Consider the following 11,951-nt stretch of genomic DNA (forward strand, 5'->3'; position numbering starts at 1 on the left):
ATAACTTTTCCTTAACCTACAACTTGTGAAATGCAGCTAAGTCCTACTCAACCAAGTTCATTGAATAGTAGGGACACATCGAGCCATGGCATTTAGAACATCTCAATGTTGCTTTAACACTTAGCCAATGCTTCAATACTTAGCTAGGGCACAACAAACCTAGTAACATCCAACACATAAGGAGTCCACAACACTATGTATAAGTGTGAGCCACTCCCTCTCTAAAATTTATTTAGATGAAGAGTTTTACAATAAAAAATTGGGTCATGGCCAACTACCTACTACTAATTTAGAGACCACAATCACAAAAGTCATGAGTGCCAACACTAACTGTCAATCCAACCCATGAAGCAACCATGGTCTACCTCCTGTAGGTCCTATCTTCTTTTTATTTAACTAGTGCAATACTTCCCACTATGCCAACCCTTGAACTTAGCACAAACCACAAATATCTTACTCTTAAATTTCAATGAACAATTGAATTTTGAATCTATCTTAGCACTTTTGAGGCATTCTCCTTTTATATGAGACTTTCTTTGCACTTGTAACCCCCTTCATTCTAAACTGGACCCAAGTAACCACATCACCAACTTCAATCATGCTAAAAGGTGTGTCTAACCCCTTCATGACTTTTCCATCAATTGTCTAACAATCAATGGTGTTGCACCCAAAATGATCTATTCCCAAGAGTGGCACTCATGGCACCCAAGCGTGCCTAGCAAGGTTACACTTAACAAGTGCATACAATCAATGCACCTGGGCTAGTGTGGCCCAAGCCAGGTGTGATCCCCAAGTGATTTTGATACCTTAGATTCCCTTGGGTTGCACTTTCTCTGACCAAAGGTTAAGCGTGCAATCACTTCAAGACTCACACAACATATATATATATATATATATATATATATATATATATATTTCAAAAATGATATTTTAATGTGAGCAATGTGGTTCATAAATAAAATATTTTAATGACCATATTAAATAAAAAATCTCAATGCAATTATGGGTATATTATATATGGTTTTAAAAACTAAAAATAAAAGCATGCATATATTATATAAAGGAATTGAAAAATTACCATCTTATGATTAAAATGTCTAAATTATTTTCATTGTTCTATATATTTTTATTTTCACTATTCTATTCAGTGTATTCTATTCCATATTATATTATAGAATATATTATAATATTCCATATATTATATTATTTTTATTTTATATATATATATATATATATATATATACACACACACACACATGCATACACAATTACTATAGATCCATTTAAACCACGGATCTATCAAATCCCAAGAGTGATCAAATCTCTAGACGTGTAAATCTTGTCTCATATTTTACACTCTAAAGGAGGTTTGCACCTAAGAAATTTGATCCCTTTAGAGACTTGCGAGGTCTGTAGTTAACATGGATCTACAGTGGTACATATCTAAGTAGTAACGAAAAGAAAAAAAAAAAAAACATTTTGTGGGGATAAAGTTAATTTACTCACCTCCCTCCACAAGATTCACTAGACCACAACATACAATTAGTATCTAACCTCGAAAGAAAAACAAAACAACAAAATTTGGACCTCAAAGAGTAACTAATGGTACATGTGTTCTAAAATTGTTCAACTTTAGAGAAATAGTTTATCTTTGTGCCACACATATAGACCCTTCTATAACCTTAATTTCGATTTTCAAAACTACATCAATAGTAATAATATTCGCATAAACTTATATTTTTCCTCAAATAAGAAATTGTTACAGGAGTCTAAATATACACAATAATATTTTTTTGTTATGTAATGTCCACTTCTCAAATGTAACAAAGGCCTCCCCTCCAATGTGCAGGGTGTTTTTAAGAATCAGGAAACCGAAATTCGATGTAACGTAATACCTAAAAAGTTAATGTTTTACTGATACTACTCGCACAGCGCCATGCGTAGAAACACGCGCAGTACAAATTACACGGCCAATACCTTAAATATTTACGTATCTTTGGGAATTCTTATCCTAAACATTCAAATAAAATTATTTCTGTCAGAAATCCTTAAATATTGTAATGAAAATTTTGTTTGAAATCTTGTTAATGCGCAAGATTTCCATCCTTGTTAATGGCTAAGAAGTTCTGTTTGGAATCTTGTTAATGCCCAAGATTTCTATCCTCAACATAACTGAATCAAAAATCTGTGTAACACAATATCATAAAATAGAAGCTTTACTGAATTAGATCGTGCAAACTGTACCTACTCCAACACCACAAATTTAACACGCTGGTTTTGTCATTATGTTTACCATGGTTGAAAAAATAAAACCAAATTGTTTATTCATTTCACACTATAGTTACCAAATTCGAATTATATGAAATCATATAGTTACCAAATTCTAATTAAAATGATTAGCATATTATTTATTTTAATTTTTTTAAATTTAAAAAAATAAACTAAATTATGATTATATTTAAAATTTCAAAGAAAATTTATTAAATTTTTCTCTTATAAAAATCCAAAATAATGAATGGCAAAATGCATTAAATTAATTACAATTGCAGAATGAGAAAATATGCAAGTGAAATCTAATAACATAAATAACAAATCTTCAAATATGAAGTTTAATGAAAAGAATGATAACATAAATAACAAAACATTAAATATGAAGTTCAATGAAAAGAATGATAACGTAAATAACAAAACATCAAATATGAAGTTCAATGAAAAGAATGATAACGTAAATAACAAAACAAAACATCAAATATGAAGTTCAATGAAAAGAATGAGACAATGGACATAAAAGATAGGTTACGAGTGATCTCTACATACCACTAAATTTATGCCTCAATCACAATTCCTATTAGATCCAAATTTATTTAACAATAAGTGTGTATGTAGATTATACTTTGTATGGAATACAGAAAAAAACCCTCTAATTTAATTCCACACCACTAATCCTCTGTTTTACAAGATCTAACTATGATAATTGCTATCTTTCTAAAATAAAATAAAATAAAAAATGAAAATATGAGTTTTACATTTTTTATCTTTTTAAAATATAAAATTTATCTTTCTCTACAGTATTTTAATAAAAAGTACATATTTTTAATAAAAAAATTACTCTTATTTAACTACAAATTTCTAATATAAAATTTCTACAATCATTTTAATATAAAAACTACTATTTTTCATTCTTATTTTTTAATAAAAACATTTAGCAATGTTTAATTGCAATTTTTAATATAAAATTTCAATAATCTTTTTAATACTACTGTTTTTCATTTTTTTTTATGATCGCTATTTTTCATTTTTTTAACTATAAAATTTAGCTCAGATATATTATTGAGCCCCGAGCATATTGATGGCGGTTTACCCTGCTCCTTATACCACTTTCACTTTGAATGAATCGCCTTTAGGGTATAACTATTTACCCTTATCTTAGCACGTGCCTCAGTCGCTCTCGTCCTGGAACTAGGAACTAGCACATTGTTTTTCATTCCTTTTAATATGAACTTAACGCCATCAAACAAATGCGTATGGTATCTAAGTCAAACGTATTTTCCCACTAATCGAATCGTACCTGGAGTTTTAGAATTTTCTGACCTCATACTGCCGAACTTGGTAACTATGTTTCACACCAATAAAGACGATTTCCCTTAGACTACATTGTAAGGGGCAGAAGATTAAATTTCTTACGTATATATTGCTATATTTTCATGATCTGCCTGCTGTAAGGGGTAGAAAATTAATTTCCTTAGGTATATATTGGTATATTTTTATTGGTTAAGAGTGTAGTAAGATTAATATTGACAAATCAAATGACTGATATCTGAAAAATTAAATGTTATTATTAATTTTAATGTTTTTTATTTACTTTTATGTTAAAGTTATTCGTGGAGAGCATAAATTTGGTCTAATTAGTACATTAGAATTTTTAAACTTAATCTTAGTGTGTGGTGAGATTATTATTAGTTATTTGGGGAAAGAACATAATTTTTTGTCTAATTATTATATAAGAGCTTTGGTCTTCTAATGTTTTATGTCTAATTATTATATAAGAGCTTTGGTCTTCTAATGTGTAGTGGGAATATTATTTTATGAAATATTGTAATTATTTTGTTTTGATTGTTATGCAATTTTATTACAGAATACTTTAATTTATCAATCAAGACAACTTAAATTAATTGGAATCTAAACCTTAACACTAACATTTATTTTAAACTAATTGGAATTCAATATTTTTACTTTAATTTAGATATATTTAAAATATAGCCATTAACTATTATGCAACATTTGTTTAAAATATAGCCATTAGCCAATATTATACTAATAAGATTCTATTGTTGTTAATTTATGGTACAATGTTGGTTTTATTTGCTTTCATTTTTGAAAAATTGTCAAGATAAGATTGTGAGTTGTCTAATATTAAGGGTTTCCTTTGCTTTTTATTTATCATTTTTTTTTTCATAATGTGTAAAATTTGAGGTTGTACAACTTTTTCTTGCTAGAGTTTTGACTAATCTACTTTTCTTACCATCAACTTATGTCCTTATATTTTTTGTAAATCAACATTTCATATTAATCCATAGAATACATAGAGTACAAAAGGTCTGATCGTGCAGAATAAAGAGAGACACCCTTGCCCGATTACAAGCTTAACATTTGCACAGACTGTCAAAATGACCCCAAGGCACACCACACAGGGTGGCACAGAGAAAGGTTGGGGCCAGCAAAACAGAGTATCCATCTGAGCATCTGGAAAACATAGATAAAGCAGACCATATGGTCCTCCGAGACAGACAAAGACAAACCATGTAGAAGACCAGTTAACATGAGAAACAAAGAAACAACTAGGTGACCAGTAAACTTACGAAACAGAAACAAAACAAGTGTTGAACATCAAAAGCAAATTGAGACTGCCACAGCAAGCCATTACAACTCGAGAATGACATAATCCTTGGTGGTGGTATCCTGGTTGGCCGAAGTAGTGGCTTTACCGGGCAGAGGTGGGTGCTGAGTTGAATGCTTCCCCTGGCTGGTTCCCGTGGCCTCCTCCGCACCCTCCCCCATAACAGAGGAATCCTGGCAAATAGTGTGCCTCAGAAGACTAATCAGCATAGTCATCTTTTTGGAGATATTGCCAAATTGCTGCTCCAGAGAACTGATTTTGAAATCCAGGGCTTCTAGAACCGCCGTATGATCCGCGGATAAAACTGAGATTGCTTGATGTGCCTGATTAAGGTATTCTCCTTGCATACTGATAGCCTTTGCTAACATTGTCTTGATGCACCACATTTCCACCTGTGTGTGAACAAATTGGGTTGCCCGAGTGGTAGTCGTGCCAGGATCCTGAACCCATTCCATCTCCTTTTCCAGCTCTTGTTCCTCTAGGTTCTCCTCCTCTTCTGCAACAATTGCTTCCAATTCCTCAATTTTGTGCTTTTGGAGATATTTGTTGATTGCTGTTGGAGATTAGTGCATTGCTCTTACGTTTGGAGACTGTAGTTATAGAAGAGGGAAACCATGAATCACCTAAGGCTTCCCATCTCGTCGACTTATGATCGCACATCCATTCATAATAACTGCTGCTCTGATTTTCACATTTTTGTTGATAAGCCGAATCCTTATTATTAAGTCTGCCACGCTTGAACCATTTCGCTGAGTGCCAAGTGTCTTCTTTTGTGTTTTGATGCTGGTGGTACCCATAATTTTTGTTCGTTGCGCTCCTTGGAACTATCCCAACGTGCTTGTAAATTGAATGCCACTTCCTTCCTTGTACTCCCTTAGCCTGCCAACCACTTATCCTCACGTCCCTTCGATTGGGTGGATTCATTCTCCACATATGGGGAAGATCTTCGTACCCCTTAGCCTCTTCTTTCATTAAATGATGTCCTGCCTCGAAAGAAGAGTGCACCTGTTTCTCAGCTCCGTGCATGTGATTTCCTACCAACAGGTGTCCAAGTTGGCAGAGGGATTATCAATTCCATAATTTGCCAAGTGATCTGCCACTGTATTAGCCTTGCGTCTAACTGCATGAAAAATTAAACCATCCAGGCATGATAGGTGTTCTGCAATGATCTCTGTTACCTTGGCAAGCCTCCAGTGCCATGTGATTTTATTTGTTTTGACTCCGGTATATAATCTTCTTGCTGTCGTGACCACTAGTTGCGAGTCCCCTTCGACCACGGTGGCTCCAGCTTTCCATCTTCTGAGAATTCTCAAACCCTTCTCCAACACTGCAAATTCCATTTCGTTATTTTTCCTTTCACCAAGCGCTTGACTATAAATGTGCTGAATTTCACCTTTGCTATCCCTAAGAACACCTCCAATGCCAGCAGGTCCTGGATTTCCCTTGGAGGCTCCATCAAAATTGAGTTTGAGGAAGCCTGTTGGCGGATGAATCCAGGTATTCACACTGGTATTTAGCTCATGTTGACGATTCGCAGAAGACGTGAAGGTTTCCATATTAATGTCAAAAGCTTTCAGAATCTGTAAGTCTGAACCAGAGATGTTTTTGTCCTGTTCCATTCTTCCTTTGGCGAGAACCGTTTGCTTGATATTTTGAAGAATTGTATCTTTTATGTGATTTATGCCTCTATTTTCATTTAGGAAGACTCTCCAGTTTCTTTCTTTCCAAATTGTCCATGCTATGAACCCTGGTATGAGTTTCCATATGGTATTAACCAATTGGGTATTGGAGAAATTACCACTCCAATTCTTGATTGTTTCTTGAATTGAATTCCTAACTCGATTTGTCCTTTGAAGAATGGTTTCTGCCTAATTCCATATGTTGTTTGCCCAATCACAGGTGTTGAGGAGGTGATTCATGGTTTCCTCTTCCATTCCACACATGGGGCAGTGAGAAGGACCTATGAATCCTTTTTTCCAAAGATTCTCACAAGTTAGCATTTTTCTGTGCATTAGTAGCCATAGGAATGTTTTGATCTTTGGCCATAGTTGGGCGTCCCAAACTTTGCTATGCCATTTGACTTTTTCTTCATGCTCAGTATCTTCTATGTGTGTTCTGGCTTCTCTAAGCGTGAAGTTGCCTCCTTCAAGCTTTCCCCAACATAATTGGTCACTATCCCCTACTTTCCTTATCCTTCTCTTGGCGAGCTGTGTTCGCAGGTCCTTTAAACTATTGTTTTCTTCGGTCAGCTGATCTGTCTCATTGAATAACCATGTTCTCCACACCTGGTCACTATCGTTAGGCTTCCAATACTGATTCACTGTGGTTCTCCCTAGCTCCTAGTTGCTTCTTTGGATATCTAAGAATTCAGGGCTTTCCAGCTTGGGGAGTTGTTGCCATGCATCTTCCCAGAAAAGGGTTGTTTTTCTATCACAAATTTCCCAAAAACTTTGCTCCTGGATTATGTGTCGGTTGTTTCTCACTAGGTTCCAAATTGGTGAGCCTTCTGGAGTTTCTTACATTCAGATTAAGTTTTGTAGTCTGTGATTTTGAGCATACTTTTCTTTCCAATGTTTGGACCATGGTAGTTCAGGTTCTTTCAGCCACCTCCACCATAATTTTACACCACAAGCACGGTTAACCATGGATGGGTCCTGCAGGTTTAGCCCTCCAAGATGTTTGGATTTGCACAGCTTCTTCCATGCCATTAGTGACCATTTCTTCTTCTCTGAATTGCCCGACAAGAGAAAAGCCCTTTGGATGACCCTTATCTTCTGCAACGCTCCCTTGGGAGCTAGAAGAATGGAAAGCATATATTGCGGAATGGCCTGCAAGACTGCTTTGGTTAATACCAATCTGCTTGTGAAGTTAATGGCTTTGTGTGTCCAATGATGACATATTTTTTCCAGGCTTGCTAAAATCTTCTCCCGGTGCAATTTTTGCCACGGCTTGTATGTTAATGGAACTCCTAGGTATCTCAAAGGGAGGCTACTTCTTCTGAAGCGTAGGATGGTAGAAGGATTTTTTTGAATAGCTATGTGTGTATTAAAAAAGAAGATAGAAGATTTTGAGAGATTTATCTCCATACATGAGGCCCTGCTGAAGAGATTGAGAATTCTTTTGCATCCCAAAGCTTCTTTAACTGAGGGAGTGCCATGCAACATTATATCATCAACAAATTGTTGGTGAGTAGTTGCTAGAATTGAGGGCAGGGGTTGAAATCCTTCAATAACTCCTTCCTCTTTAACTTTTTGGATTACTCTACTTAAACCTTCCATTAAAATCAAGAAAAGGAAGGGGATAAAGGATCACTTTTCCATAGACCTTGCGAAGGAGAGAACTGGGTAGTAGGGGCTCCATTAACCAGAATTGAAAATTTTGTGGATTTGACCAAAGCTAGGATCCAAACTATCCATTGTTCTGCAAAGCCAAAGGCTTTCAATATTGCTTCCAGATAGTGCCTATTAACCTTATCATACACCTTTGATAGGTCTAGTTGCATCATCATACATACTTTCTTCTGTGTTTGAAGTGTGTGAATCATCTCTTGTGCTAGTAAGATGTTGTCCAAAATTTGTCTCCCCTCTACATAGCCTGATTTCTCTTCCGAAATAATGCCTGGAAGTATGGGTTTCATTCTATTGGCTATGACTTTGGAAATAATCTTGTATAAGACATTGCATAGCGCAATTGGACGAAAATTTGAGGGTGTGTTAGCTTCCTCCTCCTTTGGAATAAGGGCAAGGAAGGTAGAATTGAGGGACTTGAGGATTGAAGCGGAGCGCCAGGAATCCTCCACTGCCTCTCACACTTTTTTTTTTACTATCTCCCAACAAGCTTTGTAAAAGTTGATGGTAAATCCATCAGGCTCAGGTGCTTTATCATTAGGCATTTCTTTTACGGCCTCTTCCACCTCTTCCAGGGAAATTTCTTGAGTTAAAGCTAAGTTTTGCTCCTCCGTAATTAGCTTGGGGATTGAGGATGTAAGTTCCTCAATGGCCTCCTTTCTATCAATCCCAGGTTCTTGAGCTATTCTGCTGAAATGTGTTGTAAGAAGGTTGGAGATCTCTTGATGTGTCTGTATCGTGGCTCCCTATTCATCTTTAAGGCTTAGAATTTTGTTGGCTCCTCTATGGTCAATGGCTGATCTATGGAAGAATTTCGTGTTCTGTTCTCCTTCCTGAAGCCATTGAACTCAAGATTTTTGTTTCCAAAGTGTTTCCTCCTGTTGGCAACATAGTTGCCAGTCCTGCATAAGCATCTTTTCCTTGTTCACAGTTTCTTGGTTTATGTTCCCTTGAATCCATCCTTCATGTATATGTTCCAATTGCTCAAGACTTCATGATTCCAGATTTTGATTTTGCCTTTAATGTGTTTCAACTTACCCTGTAACCAATACATTTTGGTACCATTAATACCCGAAGGTTCTTTCCACCATTGTTCAATTTCCTGAATGAACTCAGGATGAGTGAGCCAGAATTTTTCGAATCTAAAAGGTTTATTTGTAGAAGTGACTTGGATTGCTACAGTTAATGTGATGGGCGAGTGGTATGACCCTCCACTGGGAAGAATATCTGATTCCACAATGATTCCTTCTAGCAATATCCTTTCTGTTACTAGAAATCTATCCAGACGAGAGGCTATTTGCTTTTCACCCCCCCTTTTGTTGTTCCACATGAAAACACCACTTCTAGGGAAAACATCCACTAGATTGGCTAACTTAATGAAGTCTAAGAAATCTTCAGAGTCTCTTTTGAGTTTCCTTATACCTGCTCTCTTTTCTATGAGTGTGGTGATCATGTTGAAATCACCTCCAAAGATCGCCTTAGCTTGGGGATATCTTAGCTTCAGGTTAAGCAAAGTTCTTAAAAATAGAAGCTTAGCCTCTAGCTTCTGGGGGCCATAGACATTGGTGCAAAGATAAGTCTCAAAGTTTCCTACTACTTGGACTTCTATAGCTATGTAGGATCTGGCTGCCTCAGAGGAAAGGAGCTAGATTACTTTTGGATTCCATAGAATGATCAGACCTCCCTCCCATCCATTACTAGCTGTCTCCAAGCATTCCATGCATTTACCTAGTTTCTTGTTGATATTGATTACCGTGCTGCTTAAGCATTTAGTTTCCTGCACAAACACTATGTCTGATTGTTCCTTTTGGACCTTCTTCTTTAATAGACACTATTTTGTTTGGTTTTCTAGCCCTCTAGCATTCCAAAAAAGAACTTTCATTTTAAATAGAGTTTAGGAGGTTAGTGAAAAAGCCTCTAGGGCTTTCATCTTACTAGAATTTAAGAGCATTTGTCCCAGTTCTTGTAATGCCTCATTGTTGGTCCTTCGTCCTCTCTTTTTCGATGCTTGGAACTAGTGGAGGTTTGATGTAATCCCTGTGTGTGGACCCCTAGCCCTTTAGCTGTGCCCAAGCTCTTGCTTTGTAGCTCCATCTCTGCCCTTTGTCGTGCTCTGAATATGTCATTAATTCTCTTTACCTCCTCTTCCGATATGTGTTCCATTCCCTTCTTTTTCCAATTATCAACCATGTTTGGTAGGTCCATACCTTCTTGCTCTAGTATATCACTTAATTCCATATCTTCGATCCTAATTTCACTGGTGAACATTTCTGAGTCTTCTTCAACCCCCTCTATTGTTTCTTGAACCTAGAGAATGATACTCAAAGGGTTCACCTCTGGTTCTTTCAAATTTGGCATTGTTGTAGATTTGCTTATTGTCGTGGTTTCTTGTTCTTTAATGTTGTCCTCTGATTCCGTCTTGGTTTCCAAAACTTTGAAAGCATTTCTCATATTGCCTTGTGAAGTGTTTGCCTTGGTTTGGCGTTTTCTATTTGCTCTCTATTTAGCTTTTGATTTGGTGAAGATTTCCTTGTTCTTCTCTCCTTTGTGATCCTTGTTATCCCCTGCTTCTTTGTTCAGTGAGCATTCTCTAATTAAATGACCATTCTCATGACATTTTCTACAGCGGAACAGGATTTGCTCATAGTCTATGGCTTGGAAATAATCCTCGTCTCTGTATTCTAGCCATAGGCCCTCATGCAAAGCTCCCGACACATCCATTTCCACGCAGATTCTGGCACAAGAGGTATACCTTTTTTGCAATGTCACTTCTGAGGCCTTGATGAAGGTCCCTAGCTTATTACCTATTTGTTTTAGAGCTGCATGTCCCCAATAATCAATCGGTAGGGAAAAAAGGCGTATCCAAACTGGTACCTGCTTGAAGGTTTCCTTTTCTGGTACGAAGTTGGGTTTCCATGGCCTTATGTAAAGACCCGCGGAGGCAAAGAAATAAGGCCCTCCATCGAAGATCCGATCCTTGTCTTCTAAATTGGAAAAAACCACAGTAAAGAAACCCTTAGCTCCCAAGTGCAGTCTTACATCACCTCTGGGTTTCCACTGTTGCTTTATCCACTGACACAGAGCCCGTTCTGTTGGCCAGAACCCCATGAACCTGCATATCACTACATGTTCGACCATGTGATCCCGGTATGACTGAATCTCCAGATCCGATATCACAACCCTTAGGGTTTCTGCGGCTTTGGGCTTACACGGATCATGCTTCATTTTTCGGTTGAGTGTTGATGTCATTCCCCTTTGTTCCTATTTATCCTAATTTAGAACCTCTTCCTCTGCTCTTGCTTGCTCCTTCTCTAGTTTGTTTCCATGAGAGAAACGTCCTTGGGTTGGATTCTTGCTGTCTCTACTCTCTGTACTTTTGCTTTCATCCTTTTCCTTCAGTTTTTTAGTATTATTACCTTCATTTTTCCTCTTCCCCTTGCTAGTTGGATTTTCCTGATCTGAATTTTGATACCCTACTAACTGCACCCCATCCTGTGTTGTCTTCTTGTTCATCATTATTTGTCTGTATGATGGGGTCCTAGTGGACCCCGCGTTTTCCATTTGTCGGGTCAAAGTTTGCCCCCTTTTGTGGAGCTCTGCTGCTCTAGCCTTGTTCTTCTCCAGAGTTAGTACCTCGGTCTATTGAATCCGTGAGCTTCAAACCCTCGTTTCCACCTCAGAACCCTTCATCTTGATCACGTAGACAA

At 36.8% G+C, this 11,951-nt stretch overlaps 1 protein-coding gene across 1 annotated transcript; it reads right to left on the bottom strand.

The window, feature by feature from the left end:
* Positions 1 to 10,743: 10,743 nt before the first annotated feature.
* On the bottom strand, positions 10,744 to 11,469 carry LOC149228831 (uncharacterized). Its single transcript, XM_089380876.1, has one exon. It carries the CDS (start codon positions 11,467 to 11,469, stop codon positions 10,744 to 10,746), a length of 726 nt encoding a protein of 241 aa, XP_089237002.1.
* Positions 11,470 to 11,951: the final 482 nt, after the last annotated feature.

The sequence above is a fragment of the Pinus tabuliformis genome, chromosome J (assembly GCF_031772625.1).
Source record: "Pinus tabuliformis cultivar Carrire ecotype Pingquan chromosome J, CPIR1, whole genome shotgun sequence".
Taxonomy (NCBI): domain Eukaryota; kingdom Viridiplantae; phylum Streptophyta; class Pinopsida; order Pinales; family Pinaceae; genus Pinus; species Pinus tabuliformis.